The following is a 22,634-nucleotide window of genomic DNA, read 5'->3' as shown; positions in this document are numbered from 1 at the left end:
AGAAAAAGGAAGAAGGATTTTTAGTTCAAATGGTGAAAGTGCCAGGAAAGCCTTCATGGAGAAAGTAAGCCCTCCATGAATCTCGGAGAACCAGTAAGGATCAGACAGGAAGAAAAGGTGGGGAAGAAGATATCAGGCAGAGGAAACAGCATGCGCAAAGTCAGAAGGGTGTTCAGGAGTGACATTTTGGGAATTGTCAATAATTCCCTTTGGCAGGAGCAGAAACTGGAGGGGGCTGAGGTCAGAGGGTAAGGGCCCATGAGCCATGCCAAGAGCTGGAGGATCTTGCACACATCATTCTTGTACAGTACCACAGACGGGATGATTTATCTGCTTACAAAGTAGGGCCACACTGCTGTGGTTTTCACATTTTTGCCTATGCTTTTTTCTTCTAGAGCATATATATTTTTTCTCTTCTGTATGTGCTAAGGGCTGGCAAAATAAATAGTGCAGCTTTTTAGAACTGTCTAAAATAAAAGTAAATATGGTTGGGCGTGGTGGCTCACGTTTGTAATCCCAGCACTTTGGGAGGCCGAGGCAGGTGGATCACTTGAGGTCAGGAGTTCAAGATCAGCCTGGCCAACACAGTGAAACCCCGTCTCTACTAAAAGTACAAAAATTAGTTGAGTGTGGTGGTATATGCCTGTGGTCCCAGCTACTTGGGAGGCTGAGGCACGAGACTTGATCGAACCCGGGAGGCAGAGGTTGCAGGGGAGCTGAGATTGTGCCACTGCACTCCAGCCTGAGCTACAGAGTGAGACTCTGTCTCAAAAAGGAAATAAAATAAAATAAAATGGTCCTTCACCAAGAGACTGAATAATACATATATAAATAAGTTTCACAAGCTCTACTAAGATTGTAGGTTACATGTTTTTCTCAGTGAGTTATGATTATATTCTTATTTTTTCAAAAACTAAATATAAGGGGTAGGGGAAAACTTACGGTGAGAAAAGTGTTCATTATCTTGATTATCGTGATGGCTTCATGGGTATACACATCAGAACTTGTCAAACTACATGCTTTAAATATGTCTATTTATTGTATGTGAATAGTACTCTGCTAAAGTTATTTTTTTAAAAAAGTAAAAAGGAACAAAAATCTATCACTGCAAAAAAAGTAAATCTAGTCCCTGAACAAATAAATACAAAATGTTGCTTCTTCTTTTCATGTTAAAGTTTTTTAGAAATCACCTTAGCATGGCAAGAAATCCACATATCTGCAGATGCCCTCTGCTTCAGGCCGTCCAGAGTAGCTCAGGATGACAAACTTTCCATATTATGAAAATGAGCTTAAGGAGGCTACAAGAATCTGAGGCTGGAAGCACACCTTCTGAGAAGCAGATTTACTGACCAAAGCTAATAAAGAACCATTAAAAGGTTTTCAGCAGGGATGTGACAAGATCATATTTTCTGTTTGAATGGATCACCCAGGGGCTCTGTGGAGCTGAGATATGAAAGGTGAGGTTTTGGAGGCTGTGTTAAGAGGCTGCTTTGCTGTCCAGGTGAAAGATAATGAAGGTAGGAATTAAGACAATAGGAATGGCATAGAGAGGACAGGGTTGGGGCATTGCTATTTGTTAAAAAGCATCTCATTGATCCTATGTATATCAAGGGATGAAATATCACTGTGCAAGAGATTGATAGCAGCAGGTGAAGGCTGGCTTTGGTGAGAAACAAGAGGAGTAAAGGCAGCATAGTAATGTCCAAGAGCTTGCAGGCCAGCCGGCAGAGGGCAAGCCCCTGAGGGCGCTGAGCTGCTCGTACTGGACCATTCTCCCTTTGGTTAAGCTGCAGTTCCTGACCCTACCTGAGACTGTGTCCCACCTGACATGGAGAATAAGGAAAAAGCTCATGAGATACTGCTATGAATTTGGGTTTGAGTGTAATTTTCCTGGGAATGTAGGCAATGGCTGTGAAAAGGGCTAGGTCTCCATCAGTACCTCAGGACGCCTACAGATCCCACCAAGGATCCTTAGGAAATACCACGGAACTCTCTTTTGTATAAAACAAGTGCAGGGGCCAAACATAGTGTCTCACACCTACAATCCCAGAATTTTGGGAGGCCAAGGCAGGAGGATCACTTGAGCCCAGGAGTTCAGGACCAGCCTGAGCAACAAAGTGAGACCTCGTCTCTAGAAAAAAAAGAATTAGCTGGGCATGGTCGTGCACATATGGTCCTGGCTACTTGGGAGGCTGAGACAGGAAGATCACTTGAACCTGAGGATCAAGGCTGCAGTGAGCTGTGTTTGCACCACTGCACTCCAGCCTGGGTGACAGAGCAAGACCCTGCACCGCCCTCCACTCCTGAAAAAAACCAAGTGCAAAACCAAACTGCTATATCTATATCTTTCTTCTAAAATCTACCAACTATTTCTTCTCTGTCTTTGACTACCAAACTTCTTAAAAGAGGAATTTATGTTTGCTGCCTTCTTGTCCCCTGCACTCTCAGCCATATGAACGGGATCTCACCTCCACCTTCACACGTGCTCTGCCATCTCCGAGCAGGTTACTCAATCCTACAGTTTCATCTCTAAATCAGGTGATTCCCTGTCCTTCAGTTCTAGCCCTGACTGTGTTCCTGAGTCTAACTGATAACGCATTTCCACTGAATGCCCACTGAATTTCTCTTCCTAGGCATCCTGCAGGTATCTAAAAAATTAAATTATTCAATATATCATTTTGAATGACCAAATTCAGTATTTTAACTTCAAATCTGCTTTTCTATATATATCTTTTCATCTTGGTTAATGGCATCTAGTCAGTCACCTGGGCTAGACCCCTTGGAGCCTTGTTTGTTTGTTTGTTTGAGATTTTAGGAGTTTCACTCTTGTCACCCAGGCTGGAGGGCAATGGTGCGATCTTGGCTCACTGCAACCTCCACCTCCCGGGTTCAAGCGATTCTCCTGCCTCAGCCACTTGAGCAGCTGGGATTACAGGTGCCTGCTACCACACCTAGATAATTTTTGTATTTTGAGTAGATACGGGGTTTCACCATGTTGGCCAGGCTGGTCTCGAACTCCCGACCTCAGGTGATCCACCCGCCTTGGCTCCCAAAGTGCTGGGATTACAGGAGTGAACCACTGCGCCCAGCCTAGGAGCCATTTTTGACTCTCCTTTCCCTCACTAGTTTTACCTCCAAAATGTCAATAAGTGGTTCCTGAACTAATAAAGAGCTGACAGTGGTGCCATGCAGTTTTAGTAAATGACTGGGTGTGCTGTGAACTCAGAGGCTGGATGCGAACTAGGGGTGATGAGACCATTCCCGCAGCAGCATTACCCATCCTGGATGAGGTAGTATTTCAGGACCTCGTCGATCTTGGAGGTGGGGGTGGCGAAGCAGCTCTCCACCAAGCTTTCCAAGCCGCTCACGTGCACCAGGGGCTCAATGCCAAAGTAGAGGGAGTCACGAAGCTTGAGGGTGGGCAGAGCTTCCCGGTAAGGCTCTTCAAACTCGTTGTCCTTGAAGATCTCCAGAGTGAATGGGAAGATCCCATGATTTCTGCTCATGATTTCCAGTGGGGAGTTTCGAAGGTTGGGAACGTATCCTTCAGAAATGGTGTACAGGCGTGGAAACTCGCAGGTCACCGGGATCAGCAGCTTGCTGGTTCGGATAATGAAGTCCCCGCTGCTCCCCGGGGTCTGCTTGGGTAGACCTGTCACGAGGTTGCTGGCCACAATCTTGTCATTCACCACCTGAGCCAGGCCAGGGTGAGGAGCGGAAAGAGATTGTCTGTTTATTTCTAGAGTTTTTTTTTCCTCTCCTCTCACCTTAACATTCTACAAGCTTCCATCTACCTCAAAACACATTAGAGATTTGGTTGCCTAAGGATGAAGTTTTTGTTTTTTTTTTTTTCCCACTGCCCTCCTCTTGTTATCAAGCCATCCTGACTGTTAAGAGTCTTAGCTCTACCAAAACACAGCCAGACTGCTTCTTTAAGTGGGACCCTGATCTGCTCCTTATCTCTGAGGGGAACCTCCCAACTGGGGCCTCCAATCAGCTCTGCCCATATTCTCTGGCAGACAGAGTTTTGATTTCTACCTGGGATGGAGTGCCAAGCGGGAGTGGGAGGCTGTTTGGACAATTGTTTGGACAACTCAGCCATTCCAGCCTGTGTCCAAACTGTCTGGTAGTGGAAGCAGTACCCCAGCACGACATAGCTACTCTAGGAAAGCATGGCCACACTGCTTCTTTAAGCAGGTCCTCAATCTTGTTTCTCCTGGCTGAGTGAGGTCTCCCAAATGGGGTATCCAGCCATCTCCTATAGGTGTGTTCAGGTCAGCAACAGGTCTGTACCCCACTGGGATGGAGCTCCCAGAGGAAGGGGCAGGCCACCATCTTTGCTGTTTCAGCAACTTAACTGTTTCAGCCTCCAGGCTTTGGAGAGCTCAACCTGATGGGGGTGGTGAAGGAAATAGTACCTCAGCACAGTTCAGTTGCTCTATGAAAGCAGGGCTAGACTGCTTCTTTAAGCAGTTCCCTGATCCTTTTCTTCCTGGCTGGGTGAGACCTCCCAACTGGGGTCTCCAACCACCATCTACAGATATGTTAAGGCTAGCAACAGGTCTGTACCCTGCAGGGATGGAGCCCTCAGAGGAAGGGGCAGGCTGCTATCTTAGCTGTTTCACAGCCTTCACTGGTGATACCTCCAGGTATTGGAAAATCTGAGGTGACTAGGGACTGGAGCAGATGCCCAGCAAACCACAGCAGCCCTGCAGAAAAGTGGCCAGACTGTTAAAAGGGAGGGAAAAAGGCCAGGCATGGTGGCTCACACCTGTAATCCTAGCACTTTGGGAGTCCAAGTCATATGGATCACCTGAAGTCAGGAGTTCGAGACCAGTGGCCAACATGGTGAAACCCCGTCTCTACTAAAAAATACACAAAAATTAGCCAAGTGTCACGGCAGGGGCCTGTAATTCCAGCTACTCAAGAGACTGAGGCAGGAGAGTTGCTTGAATGCAGGAGACAAAGGTTGCAGTGAGCTGAGATTGCGCCACTGCACTCCAGCCTGGGTGACAAGAGCGAGAGTCCGTCTCAAAAAAAAGTGGGAGAACAAAACCCCCAAAACCCCATCCAAAGGTCAGCAACATCAAAGATTGAAGGTAGATAAGCCCTCAAAGATGAGAAAGAATCAGTGCAAGAACACAGAGAACTCTAAAAGCTAGAGTGCCCTCTCTCCTCCAAATGACCACATCACCACTCCAGCAAGGGTTTGGAATGGGGCTGCAGCTGCCATGGCTGAAATAACAGAAGTAGACCTCAGAATGTGGATAAAAACAAACTTTGCTGAGCTAAAGGAGCATGTTCTAACTCAGTGCAAGGAAGCTAAAAATCATGATGAAATATTGTAGGAGCTGACAAAGAAAATAGCCAAGATAGAGAAGAACATAACCAACCTGATAGAGCTAAAAAAACACAATACAAGAATTTCATAATGCAATTGCAAGTATTAAAAGCTGAATTGATCAAGCAGAGGAAAGAATCTCAGAGCATAAGACAGGCAGACAAGAATAGAGAAAAAGGAATAAAAAGGAATGAACAAAACCTCCGAGAAATATGGGATTATGTAAAGGGACTGAATATACAACTGATTGGGGTACCTGAAAGAGCTGGGAGAATAAAACCAATTTGGAAAACATATTTCAAGATATCCACGAGCACTTCCCCAACCTTGCTAGACAGGCCAACATTCAAATTCAGGAAATGCAGAGAACCCTAGTAAGATACTCCACAAGAAAATCATCCCTGAGACACAAAATCTTCAGATTCTCCAAAGTTGAAATGAAAGAAAACATGTTAAGGGCAGCCAGAGAGAAAGGCTAAGTCACCTACAAGGGAAGCCCATCAGACTAACAGTGGACCCTTCAGCAGAAACCCTACAGGCCAGGAGAGACTGGGGGCCAATATTCAACATTCTTAAAGAAAAGAATTTTAACTGGCCAGGCACAGTGGCTCACACCTGTAATCCCAGCACTTTGGGAGGCTGAGGCAGGTGGATCACTTGAGGTCAGGAGTTCGAGACCAGCCTGGCCAACATGAAAAAACCCCATCTCTACTAAAAATATAAAAATTAGCCAGGCATGGTGGCACACACCTGTAGTCCCAACTACTCAGGAGGCTGAGGCAGGAGAATCGCTTGAACCTGGGAGGCAGAGGTTGCATGTGCTGAGATCATGCCACTGCACTCCAGCCTGGGAGACAGAGCAAGACTCTGTCTAAAAAAAAAAAAAAAAGAAAGAAAGAAAGAAAAGAAAATAATTTTCAACCCAGAATTTCATATCCAGCCAAACTAAGCTTCATAAGTGAAGAAGAAATAAGATCCTTTTCAGACAAGCAAATGCTGAGGGAATTTGTTACCACCACACCTGCCTTACTAGAGCTCCTGAAGGAAACACTAAATATGCAAAGGTAAAACCACTACCAGCCACTACAAAAACATACTGAAGTACACAATGACAGGATCAAATCCACACATAACAATACTAACCTTAAATGTAAATGGGCTAAATGCCCCAATTAAAAGACACAGAGTGGCAAACTGGATAGAGTCAAGACCCATGGGTATGCTGTCTTCAAGAGACCCATCTCACATGCAAAGACACACATAGGCTCAAAGTAAAGGGATTGAGGAGAACTTATCAAGCAAATGGAAAACAGGAAAAAGCAAGAGTTGCAATCCCAGCTTTCAACAAAACAGACTTTAAACTAGCAAAGATCAAAGAAGACAAAGAAGAATGTCACATAATGATAAAGGGTTCAATTCAACAAGAAGAGCTAACTATTGTAAATATATATGCACCCAACACAGGGGCACCCAGATTTATAAAGGAATTTTTTAGAGGCCTTCAAAGGACTTAGATTCCCATACAATAATAGTGGGAGACTTTAACACCCCACTGACAATATTAGATCATCAAGACAGAAATTAACAAAGATATTTAGGACCTGAACTCAGCTCTGGATCAACTGGACTTGATAATTATCTACAGAACTCTCTACCCCAAAACAATAGAATATACATTCTTCTCATCACCACATGATACTTACTCTAAAATTGATCCATAATTGGAAGTAAAACAATCCTCAGCAAATGCAAAAGAACTGAAACCGTAAGTCCCTCAGACCACAGCACAATCAAATTAGAACTCAAAACTAAGAAATTCACTCAAAACCATACAATTACATGGAAATGTAATAACCTGCTTCTGAATGACTTTTGGGTAAATAATGAAATTAAGGCAGAAATCAAGGAGTTCTTTGAAACTAATGAGAACAAAGATACAACATACCAGAATCTCAGGGGCACAGTTTAGGCAGTGTTAAGAAAGAAATTTATAGCACTAAATGCCCACATCAAAAGCTAGAAAGATTTCAAGTTAGTAACCTGATATCACAACTAAAAGAACTAGAGAACCAAGAGCAAACAAATCCCAAAGCTAGCAGAAGACAAGAAATAACCAAAATTAGAGGTGAACTGAAAGAGACAGAGACAAAAAAAAAACCATTCAAAAGATCAACAAATCTAGGAGCTGGTTTTTCCAAAAAGTTAATAAAATAGATAGACCACTAGCTAAACTAATAAGGAAGAAAAGAGAGAAGAATCAAATAAACACAATCAGAAATGATAAGGGGGATATTACCACTGACCCCACAGAAATACAAACAACCATCAGAGAATATTATAAACGCCTCTATGCATATAAGCTAGAAAACCTAGAAGAAATGGATAAATTCCTGGACACATACACCCTCCCAAGACTGTGAATCCCTGAACAAACCAATAATGAGGCTCTGAAATTGAGGCAGTAATAGCCTACAACCAAAAAAAGCCCAGGACCAGACAGATTCACAGCTGAATTCTACCCCCTGTACAAAGAAGAGTTGGTACCATTCCTACTGAAACTATTTCAAAAAATTGAAAGGGAGGGACTCTTCCTTAAGTCATTCTATGAGGCCAGCATCATCCTGAACCAAAATCTGGCAGAGACACAACAAAAAAAGGAAACCTCAGGCCAATATCCTTGATGAACATTGATGCAAAAATCCTCAACAAAATACTGGCAAACTGAATCCAGCAGCACATCAAAAATCTTATTCACCACGATCAAGTAGGCTTCATCCCCAGGATGCAAGATTGGTTCAACATATGCAAATCAATAAATGTGATTCATCACATAAATAAAACTAAAGGCAAAAAACATATGATTATCTCAACAGATGCAGAAAAGGGTTTCAATAAATTTTGGCATCCTTTCATGTTAAGAATGCTCAATAAACTAGGTGTTGAAGGAATATACTTCAAAATAATAAGAGCCATATATGACAAACCCATAGCCAACATCATACTGAATGGGCAAAAGCTGGAAGCATTCCCCTTCAAAACAAGCACAAGACAAAGATGCACTCTCTCACCACTCCTATTCAACATAGTGTTGGAAGTTCTGGCCAGAGCAATCAGGCAAGAGAAAGAAATAAAGGGCATTCAAATAGGAAGAGAGGAGTCAAACTATCCCTGTTTGCAGATGACATGATTCGATATCTAGAAAACCCTATCATCTCAGCCCAAAAGCTTCTTAAGCTGATAAACAACTTCAGCAAAGTCTCAGGATACAAAATCAATGTGCAAAAATGCCAGCATTCTTATACACAAACAACAGTCAAGCCGAGAGCCAAATCACAAATGAACTCCCATTCGCAATTGCCACGAAAAGAATAAAATAACTAGGAAAACAACTGACAAGGGAAGTGAAAGATCTCTAAAAGGAGAACTATAAACCACTGTTTAAAGAAAGCAGAGATGACACAAACAAATGGAAATACATAGGAAGAATCAATATTATTAAAATGACCATACTGCCCAAAGCAATTAATAGACTCACTGCTTTCCCATTAAAATACCACTGATATTTTTTGCAGAAAAATCTATTTTAAAATTCATATTGAATCAAAAAAGAGCCTGAATAGCCAAGGCAATCCTAAGCAAAAGAACAAAGCTGGAGGCATCACGCTACCCAACTTCAAATTATGCTATAGGGCTACAGTAACCAAAACAGCATGGTATTGGTACAAGAACAGACACAGATCAATGGAACAGAAAAGAGAACCCACAAATAAGACTGCACACCTACAACTCTCTGATCTTCAACAAACCTGACAAAAACAAGCAATAAGAAAACGGTGCTGGGATATCTGGCTAACCATATGCAGAAAATTGAAACTGGACCCCTTCCTTACACCATATATGAAAATTAACTCAACATGGGTTAAAAACTTAAATGTACCTTGGTGTGATTCTGTCCTGTGCAGCTGTTCTCTTGAGCAGTGGTCGTTTATCTCAGTCTGCCTTCTCTCCCACCTAAGGACGTGCCGCCACCCGATGGAAGATTCGATGGACATGGACATGAGCCCCCTGAGGCCCCAGAACTATCTTTTCATTTGTAAATTAAGGCTGACAAAGATTATCACTTTAAGGTGGATAATGATGAAAATGAGCACCAGTTATCTTTAAGAACAGTCAGTTTAGGGGCTGGTGCAAAGGATGAATTGCACATTGTTGAAGCAGAGGCAATGAATTACGAAGGCAGTCCAATTAAAGTAACACTGGCAACTTTGAAAATGTCTGTATAGCCAACGGTTTCCCTTGGGAGCTTTGAAATAACACCACCAGTGGTCTTACAGTTGAAGTGTGGTTCAGGGACAGTGCATATTAGTGGACAGCACTTAGTAGCTATGGAGGAAGATGCAGAGTCAGAAGGTGAAGAGGAGGAGGATGTGAAACTCTTAAGTATATCTGAAAAGCGGTCTGCCGCTGGGGGTGGTAGCAAGTTTCCACAGAAAAAAGTAAAACTTGCTGCTGAGGAAGATGATGATGATGATGATGATGAATATGATGGCGATGATGATGATGATAATGATGAAGATAATGAGGAAGCTGAAGAAAAAGCACCAGTGAAGAAATCTATACAAGATACTCCAGCCAAAATGTACAAAAGTCAAATGAGAATGGAAAAGACTCAAAACCATCATCAACACCCAGATCAAAAGGACAAGAATCCTTCAAAAAACAGGAAAAAACTCCTAAAACACCAAAAGGACCTAGCTCTGTAGAAGACATTAAAGCAAAAATGCAAGCAAGTATAGAAAAAGGTGATTCTCTTCCCAAAGTGGCAGCCAAGTTCATCAATTATGTGAAGAATTGCTTCCGGATGACTGACCAAGAGGCTATTCAAGATCTCTGGCAGTGGAGGAAGTCTCTTTAAGAAAATAGTTTAAACAATTTGTTAAAAATTTTCCGTCTTATTTCATTTCTGTAACAGTTGATATCTGGCTGTCCTTTTTATAATGCAGAGTGAGAACTTTCCCTACCATGTTTGATAAATGTTGTCCAGGTTCCATTGCCAAGAATGTGTTGTCCAAAATGCCTGTTTAGTTTTTAAAGATGGAACTCCACCCTTTGCTTGGGTTTAAGTATGTATGAAATGTTATGATAGGACACAGTAGTAGCGGTGGTTGGACATGGAAATGGTGGGGAGACAAAAATATACACATGAAATAAAACTCAGTATTTTAATAGAGTTAAAAAAAAAAACCTTAAATGTAAAACCCAAAACTATAAAAATCCTGGAAGACAATCTAGGCAGTACCATTCGAGACACAGGCACGAGCAAAGATTTCATGATGAAGATGCCAAAAGCAACTGCAATAAAAGCAAACATTGACAAAGGGGATCTAATTAAACTAAAGAGCTTCTGCACAGCAAAAGAAGCTATCATCAGAGTGAACAGACAACCTACAGAACGGGAGAAAAATTTTTTTCTCTGATGAAGGTCTAATATCCAGCATCTACAAGAAACTTAAACAAATTTATAAGAAAAAAACATTAAAAAGTGGGAAAAGGACATGAGCAGACACTTCTCAAAAGAAGACATACATGTGGCCGACAAGCATATGAAAAAAAAGCTCAACATCACTGATTATTACAGAAATGCAAATCAAAACCACAATGAGACATCATCTCACACCAGTCAGAATGGCTACTATTAAAAAGTCAAAAAATAACATGCTGGTGAGGTTGTGGAGAGAAAGGAATGTTTTTACACTGTTGGTGGGAGTGTAAATTAGTTCAACCATTGTGGAACACCGTGTGGTGATTCCTCAAAGACCTGAAGACAGAACTACCCTTTGACCTAGCAATGCCATTACTGGGTATATACCCAAAACATTATAAATTGTCCTATTATAAAGACACATGCAATGCACGTGTATGTTTACTGCAGCACTATTCACAATAGCAAAGACATGGAATCAACCTAAATGCCCATCAATGATAGGCTGGGTAAAGAAAATGTGGTACGTATACACCATGGAATACTTGCAGCCACAAAAAAAGAATGAGATCATGTCCTTTGCAGGGATGTGGATGGAGCTGGAGGCCATTATCCTTAGCCAACTAACACAGGAATGGAAAACCAAATACCACATGTTCTCACTTATAAGTGGGAGCTAAATGATGAGAACACATTGACACATAGTGTGGAACAGCACACACTGGGGCCTGTCAGAGAGTGGAAGGTAGGAGCGGGGAGAGAAGCAGGAAATATAACTAACGGGTAGTAGGCTTAATACCTGGGTGATGAAATAATCTGTATAACCAACCTCCATGACACACATTTACCTATGTAACAAACCCGCACATGCTGAACATGTACCCCTGAACTTAAAAATAAAAATAAAACTCAGCTTCAAAGACAGTATGGTATATGAGAGTAAGAAATGATCTGTGGTCAGGAAGGGACGAGTGTGATGAGACTAGAACTCATTAGGGGCTGACATCTCTCCTCACTCATCATTCCCATCTTCATTTACCCGTCCTTCAATGCCTCACTCAAACTCATCTCTTCTATGAAGCCGCCCAGGTTTACCATGTACAGTTGATGCCCATTATTTGTAGATTTAGTATGTGTGAATTCACCTAGCAGCTAATATTTATTTATAACCCCAAAATCAGTGCTCAGTATGCTTCTGAGGTTATTCACAGAACGTGCACAGTGGCACATTCCCAGCTGAGGTCCAACAGGCACCACTGCCTTCTTGTTTTAGCTCTCATATTGTAAACCAGGATGCTTTTTGTGATCTACAGAATGGCATGTTTTTTGCATATTTGTGCTTTTGTGGGTGATTTTGCTGTTTAAAGGGACCCCCAAATGCAGTGCAGATGGGCTGTCTAGTGATCCTAAGCACAAGGAGGCTATGAGATCCTTACAGGGAAAGTGGGAAAATATGTGTTTGATAAACTCCAGACATGAGTTGGAGTGCTGCTGGCCGTGAGTGCAATGTTAATGAATCTATAATGTATGTTAAATAAGTTATCTTTAAACAGAAGCACACACAGAACAAGATTGTTAACTGATCAGTTAATAAAAATGTTGTAACCAGAGGATTACAGGAACCTAACCCAGTGTTTCCCCTATGAGCAATGCTTAATTGCTAAAGAGATTAGCTTCAGTATTCCCTAATTTATTGCTTGTGGCAGCTTTGTAGAACATAACTACTGTGAAAAACAAGAATCAACTGTAGCTTAAACTCAGATGGCTCTCATTTAGAACTTCTCTCTACCTCCTAATTAGCCGATTATTATACATGGCTTTATATTCTAACTATTGGTATTATACTGCCTAGCTCTTTGTTGTGTACTTTTGAATAAATAAGAAAATAATACAAAAAAAAAAAAAAAAAAGGCTGGGCGCGGTGGCTTACACCTGTAATCCTAGCACTTTGGGAGTCTGAGGCTGGTGGATCACCTGAGGTCAGGAGTTCAAGACCAGCCTGACCAACATGGTGAAACCCTGTCTCTACTAAAGATACAAAAATTAGCTGGGCGTGGTGGCAGATGCCTGTAATCCCAGCTACTTGGGACGCTGAGGCAGGAGAATTGCTTGAACTCTGGAGGCAGAGGTTACAGTGAGTCAAGATTGTACCATTGCCAGCCTGGGCAACAAAAGCAAAACTCCATACAAAAAACAAAAAACAAAAAGCAGTTTTACACACTACTTCTTGGGCAGCCCCACACATTCCTTTGGAGTGTTACTCATAATACCTGATCTATGTAGAATCAGCGAATTCAAAGCTCTGGTATTTTAGAAACGGACAGCTTCCACCTGTTATGTTTCTTTCAGGAGTTTTTGACCTGGTGATACTGCGGCAGCACGACCTTGTGTGAACTCTTGCACACTCAGAATTTTGGCTGTGGCGTTGACCGGATGGTTTTCAGCTCTTTATCACCAGATTCCTCTGCTCTGCCCTGCACGGGAGAATAGCGCCAACCTACCATGCGGCACGTCCATTTGATTATCCACAGATACGATCGACGTAACTTACCTCAAGTGGGACCGCCTGCTCCTTGAATATCCCCCACTTGTCTCACTGCAAGTCGAATCAGCTTTCTGATTTTCATTTAGTTAGAGTCATAAATAAATATTCATTTAACCAAAGGATCGCAAAGGCCTCCGTGCTGATCCACATGCAGGCCCCCTCTGCTCTATCCATCTTGCAAGCTGCTGTCAGATCATGGCATTCATCACCACAGTCCCTGCTTAAACCCATTTCTGTGGGATCAAATCCAGACGGCTCACCCTAGCACACAAGGCAGGCCTTTGGAAGCTCAGCCCGCACCACCTACTTTTCCGGTTTCATTTTCCAGTAGGAATTCCTGGCCAGTCCGGCTGCACTCTCCACACACCTCCGCACAGGCCCGCATATCCCCTCTCAGAGACTAGCTCACTTGTTTCCTATCTGAAAGGCCCTTTCTTTTCCTCTCTGCTGTGTACACCACACACACACTTCCACCTGGATCCAAGTCCCACTTGTCTTGACTGCTCCTGTCTCTGTCCCTTGACTGGACTCCTACAGGACCTGTCATCTGTCTCGCTGTTCATCCTTTCCTAACATTTTCTGTGTCGTCATCTCAGTTCTGCTGTGCAAGTTCCTAAAAGGCAGGATTTCATACATTTCTAACTCTCCAGCCCAGGGCTGTGTGCAGATTTTTGGAAGAAAGTATAAACCTTTTCACTCAACCTGGTTCAATACTTGAACTCATTCACTGCACCACAAATGAACCATCAACTGTATTAGTTGCTTTCTTCAAATAAAATAATTGGTCAGAGAGGATGTAGCCAGCCTCCCAGTACCACTGGTACTGATGCATTCAGGAAAATGTCTGCGCATACTGGAGAGATGGGGCTATTTGAAAACAGGAATAGCAGAATTCTTCGCAGTGCCAGGACCACAGCAGATGCTCAATAACACATTGGTTAAATGAATGATGTAAGATGTTTTGAGCTCAATTCTTTTGTGTGTAAATATCTCATCGATGACACAAGCCCCTTGGCATACCTCAGTCCACTACCTCCCAAATAACCGGCTTTTGGTCATTCCCCAAGTGCCCTCCAGGAGGAACCTACATCGACCACTGTACCACATGTCTTGAGAGAGAAAAGGATGTTGACATGGGTGCCGTTGGACACTCCTCGGCAGGAGGTGTTGGTCAGGAAGAGCTCCAGGCCACCAACCAGCTCCCTGGGGATGTTCACTTCAATGGCATTCGATTTGCACAACACAGGGACTGCAGAAAAAAGGGGCCGCTGTTAGAGCCAGGAAACCTGAATCAGGAGGAAGGCTTTTAGGAGAAATAATTTCACCCTCACACAACCTGAGTTTTTGTTCCATCCCCAGGGAAATCAGCGGGGCTGAAAACAAGTTGGTGAATAAAACAACTAATCCTAACTCCCAAGATTATGGTGAAATAATGTTCCTCAAATATATGGTTCCCTGAATTAGGAAATACCAGGTTCAACTTTCAATTCACCAAACATTGGTTTCGAAGTGTAGCCAGCATAAGTCTGTGAACTGAAACACCTAAGATATTAACTTTCAGCACAAACACAATTTATTAGCAATACAGAAAAAGTGCTGCTTTGATATAGGCCTAAGGTACATAATGATACTGCTGTGACTTTACCATTAATTACTGCCTCGTAAAACAGAGACAATAAAAACAGTGTTAGTGCACTTGGGAAAGGCTTCCAAATTGTCCTTGCATTGCTCAGGAAACCATAAACTCTGACTATAAATTTCACCACTTTACCTTAATATAAAAAAGATTGCTTCTCCTTAGCATCCCCAGGTTCTTCTCTAGACTCTGCAAGTATCCTGAAAAGAATACTTGAGTTCTGTCAGAGTCAAATACATGAAGACATATCATAACGATGGTATCGTGCAAAGAAATCAGAAATAGGTGCCCATTACATATTTGTTAGATGAATGAATGAATATTCTGGACATCAAGAACTAGATTTCCAGGCCAGGTGCAGTGGCTTATGCCTATAATCCCGACACTTTGGGAAGCCAAGGAGGGCGGCTCACTTGAGGTCAGGAGTTCGAGACCAGCCTGGCCAACATGGTGAAACCCCATCTCTACTAAAAATATGAAAATTAGCCAGGCATGGTGGCACACGCCTGTAATCCCAGCTACTCACGAGGCTGAGGCAAGAGAATCGCTTGAACCCAGGAGGTGGACGTTGCAGTGAGCTGAGATCACATCACTGCACTCCACCTGAGCATCAGAGTGAGACTGCCAAAAAAAAGAATTAGATTTCCAGAAAATAATTCTCAGAGGATTGTTAACCCTCGTATCTTAAGTGTAGGGAGAAGAACATGTTCCTCAGGCCTTTCAACTGAGTTCACTTAGTTTCAACCCTGTTAGAAAAGACAGGAGCTGTATCAATGTCTTGTGCTTCCATATTGAGTATTAGTCATACAACTAACCATAGAAAGTAGTCAAAAATCAAAGGTAAACAGCAAAGGAAAGTTAACTTTTTGGTAATCTTTTCTTAGAGATCTCTGTTAAATGATTCCAGAGTGATGATTCAGCAATACACACTGCTCGAACAGCCATTGTTCTAAAAGACAAGAACCCTGACACACTTGCGGGAGGAAGACAAAGAGCTTTGGGAGAGGAAGAAGTGTAATCAGAGTAGAGATAAGCCCCCCTACCCCATGTACTACCTTGGCAAGTGTGGTTATCCTCAGACAGCACCAGGCCCCGGGGACATTCGCACTGGTAGCCTTTCTCAGATCCAAGGCAAGAGTGGCTGCAGCCACCATTGTTATTGTGGCATCCTTCAATGTCTGCAGTAGAAACCAACAGAAAAGGGAATCATTTCGCAACCCTGTACCCCAAGAATTCTGGCACTTTGCATCAGGGATTATACTTAACTTATGGCAGCATCCCTGGTGCCTAACCTAGTGACTGAGACATTCGGGCAAGACCTCAAAGGATGTTTATGAACTATCATAGCTACAAAGAGCAATCTTCCAACATCCATAACTCTACCCAATTAAGCTGGTCAGGAATTTTGTAGCATGTCCTTCAGTTTGGGTTTGTCTGATGTTTTTCTCATGGTTAGGCTGGGGTTACGAGTTTTTAGGACTAGGACCCAAAAGTCATTTCTTATTTGCTGTAACATTTAATCTACCCAATTTGACATTTTATAGAGCATTATTGATGTAAAAGAGACTGACACAATATAAATTCACCTGAACTGGCGGGATGGATCTGACTTATTGTGGACTGGCTGGGTCACCTGGCCCTCTCCTCAAATATCTAGGACAAGAGAACTGGGGGTAAAGGGCTTTGGGCTGACAGCACGCTATAAAAATGAGGCCTGGACAACATGCTGAGTCCATTCAACCAAACCCTTGGTGATGGTCCTTTCACGGGATGATTTTGTTTAATTTTCCTTTCTTAATGTTTTACATGTTCAAAAAGCAAACTCAAGCCAAATGGACAAAAAGGAAAAATATTCCATTGAAAACTAAAGAACCTACAAGGTGATTTAAAATTTAACAGAGAAAAAAAATTACCTTTGTGGGACTTGGACATTATCTTCTAGGTCAGAGGTTGTCAAATTCTAATCTGCACACATTATTACAAATAAAGTTTTATTGGCACATAGCCATGTGCATTCATTTACCTTCATGGCTGCTTTCTCACTACAAGAACAGAGTTGAGTGGTTCCTACAGATTCTGTATGGTCTACAAAGCCTAAAGTATTTACCATCTGACCTTTGGAGAAAAGTTTGCTGACCCCTATTCTAGGTTAAAGTAAAGAAAGGGAATGTTTTCAAAATATCTGAGATGCTCAGCGAAAGATAAAAGCTGATTTCCAGTTATAGCTATAACTCTCTCAGTTCAATAATAGTTTTTAAAAAGCAGTTATTTGGAACATCAATAAATTAACTTAGAATGAATTAGTTTTTGTGAAATGTATATAGAGAAAAATATGGCAATAAATTACTCTTTGCAACACTTAAAAGAGATTAATACCAGTTTATACATCTGTATATTTTTTTTGTTTTTTGTTTTTGTATTTTTAGTAGAGACAGGATTTCACTGTGTTAGCCAGGATGGTCTCGATCTCCTGACCTTGTGATCTGCCTGCCTCGGCCTCCCAAAGTGCTGGGATTACAGGCGTGAGCCACCGCACCCGGCCATTATATATCTGTATATTTTTAAAGGATAAAAGCACACCTAGAGGCTTTTGAAATGGCTGAAGATTATATATAATACTATAGAAGAAAGCACAAAAATATGCTATAAGATGTTAAAATGAACATTAATAGCACTTTTTTTCCTTAAAAATTACCTTCCTTAAGTCACTTTATTTCTCTGAGTCACAATTTCAATATCTGTAAAATGAAGAGGTTGCACTACATGTTCATTCAGGATATTTCCAGGTCTAAAAATACAAAATACGAAATAAACTGAAAATTTAAATTAGCTTAAAATATTTAAGTCTCTCAGGAAGATATACCAAAATGGTTTAGAATGGATATATCTGGCAAATGGATTGTGGGTCATTTAAATTATTTTCTCTTGCTCCTCTATATTTTCTTCTACACTTTTATGATAAAACAAAACAGGTCGGGTGCAGTAGCTCACACCTATAATCCCAGCCCTTTGGGAGGCCAAGGCAGGTGGATCGTGTGAGGTCAGGAGTTCAAACCAGCCTGGCCAACATGGTGAAAGAATACGAGGTCAGGAGATCGAGACCATCCTGGCTAACATGGTGAAACCCCATCTCTACTAAAAATACAAAAAAAAAATTAGCCAGGCATGGTGGCAGGCGCCTGTAATCCCAGCTACTCGGGAGGTTGAGGTAGGAGAATTGCTTGACCTGGGAGGCAGAGGTTGCTGTGAGCTGAGATTGTCCCACTGCACTCTAGCTTGGGCGACAAAGTGTGACTCTGTCTCAAAAAAAAAAAATTAATAATAATAAATAAAAAATAAGTAAAACAAAACAATAAAAATTACTTAAAAACTAACAAGAGCTGAATTAATGCAGGAACAGAAAAACACTGCATGTTCTCACTTGTAAGTGGGAGCTAAACAATGGGTACACACAGACATAAAGATGGGACAAATACAAACTATATAAAAATAGACACAGGGAGCCTGGCACAATGGCTCACACCTGTAACCCCAGCACTTTGGGAAACCGAGGCAGGTGGATTGCTTGAGCTCGGGAGTTCGAGACCAGCCTGGCCAACATGGCGAAACTCTGTTTCTACAAAAATACAAAAACTAGCTTGGCATGGTGGTGCACACCTGTAGTCCCAGCTTCTCAAGAGGCTGAGGTGGGAGATCACCTCAGCCCAGGGAGGTGGAAGCTACAGTGAGCCAAGATGGCACCACTGTACTCTAGCCTGGGTGACAGAGTGAGACCTTGTCTCAAAAAAAAAAAAAAAGAAGACACTGGGAACTCCAAAAAGTGGGAGGAGGGAGCAGGGTGAAGGTTGAAAAACTACCTATTGGGTACTACATTCACCATATGGGTGATGGGCTCAATAGTAACCCAAACCCAGCATTAAGCAATATATCCATGTAACAAACCTGTGCATGTACCCCCTGAATCTAAAAAAAAAAAAAAAAAAAAAAAAAAGGGCCTTTTTTTTTAAAAAAAAAAAAGAAAATATAATTATCACATAGCTTAGCTAAAGAAACATATATGTTTGAACTATCAATAAAACTTAAGGGTTATAAACAGGAATATTAATTCTAAAGTATAACTCACACTTAATTTTCATCTTCTCCTAAAATATTTTTTCAGTTATGGTTATTAGGTTTTAAGATTATATAAGGGAGGATTAACTGCAATCTTTCCAATAAAGTACAAATAATTACAAATGTTTTTATGGAACATTTTATTAACATTCAAATATGCAAAGATTATTACATAAAATAATTAAGATTTAAGGAGGACTCTGGATATTACCCCTATTCAATAAAGTTTAAAATACATTTAGACTTATTATAAGGAACAGTAATTTAATATTCTGGTTAACGGTCTCTCAGTTAATAATGCAAAGTTTGTTGCATGAAATAAAATATGGACACTAGCCATAATTTTTCCTTTTGGGGTAGTATTTTATTATTTTGAATATTGCTAGAATAAAGTGAACCTTTGTAAGCAGTACCACAACTCTATTATTCCACAAATTTAATTATCCTAAGGAACAAATATATGTCCTCTGTAAATAATAATAATTACACCATTTATCTCTCCATATAATCTGCAGGGTGTCATGAGAACTCTGACTTATTAAAGTAAAAGTGATGGAATTTTTTTTTTTTTTTAGCTGGAGTCTCTGTTGCCCAGGCTGGAGTGCAGTGGTGCTATCTCGGCTCATTGCAACCTCCACCTCCCAGGTTCAAGTGATTCTTGTGCCTCAGCCTCCTGAATAGTTGGGATTACAGGCGCCTGCCACCACGCCCAGCTAATTTTTGTATTTTTAATAGAGACGGGGTTTTACCATGTTGGCCAGGCTGATCACGAACTCCTGACCTCAAGTGATCCACCTGCCTCAGTCTTCCAAAGTACTGGGATTACAGGTGTAAGCCACTGTGCCTGGCCGAAGTGATGGAATTTTAGTTGTGACAATTTGCAAGGGTAAATGTGCCTTAGAGAAGGAATATTATCTAAGTTTCATATAATAATGGTAGGCAACTTCCATTTCAATTATTTAATATATATTATGAATTCTTTTTTGTTATTAGTTATATAAATGTATAAAGTCCTATAAAATGTCGGCTATTAAAAATAGATCTAAAAGTAAAATAAAATAGATTATTTTATTTATCCCCCCCAAACTGTATTCCTCTCCCATAAACACAAAGCATATGGGGAGGAGAGGAAACGGTTTCATGTAAACCAGTTTCTCAAACTTCCAAGATGATAAAAATCACCCGTGGAACTTGTTAAAAACACAAACTCTCAGGCCCCATCTTAGCTCCCCTGAAGCCAAGGCTCCAGGAGAGGGTCTGGGAGGGGCTAAGTGTAAAAGCCCTAGGTGCTTCTCGGCAGCAGGGAAGTTTGGGAAACACAGCTGTCGGCCGGTGGTTATGCTACTGCCTCTATTAGCTGGCCAGTCCAGGTGTGCTCCTTGGACCAGCAGCATAGGTGACTCCTAGAACTTATTTAAAAATGCAATATCTTGACCTGATCTCAGACCTACTAAATCAGAATCTGCATTTTGACAAGATCCTAAGTGATTCGTGGGCACATTAAAGTTTGAGAAATACCGAATATCCCCCCTTCTTTTTTTTTTTGAGATATTTTCTCTCTGTTGCCCAGGCTGGAGTGCAGTGGCGCAATCATAGCTTAATGCAGCCTCAAACTCTTGGGCTCAAGTAATCCTACTGCCTCAGCCTTCTGAGTGGCTGGGACTACAAGCATGCACCACCATACCCAGCTAATTTTTATTTTTTAATTTTTTGTAGAGATAGTGTCTTACTATGCTGCCCAGGCTGGTCTTAAACTCTTGGCCTCAAGTGATCCTCCCACTTCAGCCTCCCAAAGTGCTGTGATTTCAGGCATGAGCCACTGCACCTGGCCAGAACACCCTATTTTTATTTCTCATATAAAAATGTGGCTTTCTGCCTCTTGCAAAATTCCCTCCTGTTAAATCTTAGAGACAAAATCAAAACTGAATTCTGTCCACAGCATGAGTACTCTCAATGAGTACTCCCTTTTGTCATTTCTTTGCACAGCCAAACTGTTGCTCTGGGTCCCTTCTTGCCCATTCTCACCTTCACAAGTCTTGCCATCACTTCTTAGCACACGGCCAACCCCACACTCACAGCGGTATGAGTTTTTGAGGTTCACACAGATCTCGCTGCAGCCACCATTGTTTTGCTCACATTCATTTTCATCTGCAGAAGAGAAACCATACTGTTTCTATACTGCTGAGTGATTCAGCCTTTTCCCGACCCCCCGGGCAGAATTTCCACATCTTTTCAGATACTGTTGATGCACCTTCCACCACCCAGCTCCCCCTCTGATCCAGTATCATCACTCCCATCCACCTGAACTCCTCAACCACGTTATTGGTTCATCTGCCCTTTGCTGAGTGGAAGGTACCTAATTGCTTGCCAATTACCTTCTCTTCAGGGAAAAACAATGGGAAAATGAAGTTCCTTTTGTGTCCTGGGTATACCTACTTATTTGTAGTGGTGAATTTCAATTTCTGAGAAATTGCTAAATAAATACAAACTTATAAAGTAAATTGTTTTGAGTCATGAAAGGAGCTTACATTACAGAAGGAAATAGCTGATAAAATATCTTGTAAGGCAATTTTCTTTTGTGACATGAACTATTGCCCTTGAAATCCGTTTTTAAAATTAGTATATTCTCACACTGTACTTAAGCAATGATTGCTAACCTTTTTAAGAATCTGATGAAAGGTATGGACTCTTGCTGTAAAACAATGCACAGTTGGCAGCAAATGTCTACGCTTTTCTTTCTACAAATAAGGAAAGGGAAGCTTGGGAGCTAAATTTGTCATGGTCCTCAGGAATAACAGGCCTAGGTAGGACATAAACCAAGGACTGAGGTTAAACACCCGTGTGGTGACAAGGAGGCATGACCTTGGCCCCAGGAGAGGAGGTAAGCTGTGACTGAAACCCTGCTTAAGTCTAGGACCCCAGAAAATGTATCCCCTCAATGATATGGGGAGAAGAACTTTGCCCAGTGGCCCAGGGAAGCAATAAGGAAACTCTGCCCAAGGCTCTAGGAGAAAGAAAAGCCTTCACAAACAATGGAAGCCCCAAGCCAGGGCTCTGCCATGGCTGAAGTATGGTTTTACACTTCCCACATGGTATGGGGAAACTCGAAGCTGAGAAATTGATGGAAAATTTGGCCTAGGTCTGATAAAGCATCTGTGATGCCGACAGGAGCATTTGAAAAAGTGTAAAACTTCCTCAAACCAGGTGCTGTGGTTTTGACCCCTCCAAATCTCATACTGAGATTTTTCTTTTTTTTGAGACGGAGTCTCTGTCACCCAGACTGGAGTGCAGTGGTGCGATCTCTGCTCACTGCAACCCCTGCCTCCCGGGTAACTCTAAGGGGGTCCACGTGAGAGGGTCTGATTGATTGAGCAAGCAGGGGGTACGTGACTGGGGGCTGCATGCACTGGTAATTAGAACAGAACAGAACAGGACAGGGATTTTACAGTGCTTTTCCATACAATGTCTGTAATCTATAGATAACATAACCAGTTAGGTCAGGGGTCAGTCTTTAACT

The 22,634-nt window shown here is 41.7% G+C and overlaps 1 protein-coding gene and 1 pseudogene across 1 annotated transcript in view; one reads left to right on the top strand and one right to left on the bottom strand.

Moving 5' to 3' along the window:
• Positions 1-22,634, bottom strand: part of LOC116463676 (oncoprotein-induced transcript 3 protein-like) — a 37,893-nt gene that overhangs the window by 4,982 nt on the left and 10,277 nt on the right. Inside the window, exons 4-7 of the mRNA XM_032146884.1 lie at positions 21,143-21,265; positions 16,060-16,182; positions 14,457-14,617; positions 3,277-3,692 (exon numbers count right to left, since the gene is read on the bottom strand). Coding sequence (XP_032002775.1) covers positions 3,277-3,692; positions 14,457-14,617; positions 16,060-16,182; positions 21,143-21,265 — 823 coding nt within the window. The remainder of the gene's footprint in view (positions 1-3,276; positions 3,693-14,456; positions 14,618-16,059; positions 16,183-21,142; positions 21,266-22,634) is intronic.
• Positions 9,374-10,379, top strand: LOC116463677 (nucleophosmin-like; annotated as a pseudogene).

The sequence above is a fragment of the Hylobates moloch genome, unplaced genomic scaffold (assembly GCF_009828535.3).
Source record: "Hylobates moloch isolate HMO894 unplaced genomic scaffold, HMol_V3 SCAFFOLD_52, whole genome shotgun sequence".
Lineage (NCBI taxonomy): Eukaryota > Metazoa > Chordata > Mammalia > Primates > Hylobatidae > Hylobates > Hylobates moloch.
Note: the sequence above shows the minus strand (reverse complement) of the source record. Positions and strands in the feature narration are given on the sequence as shown.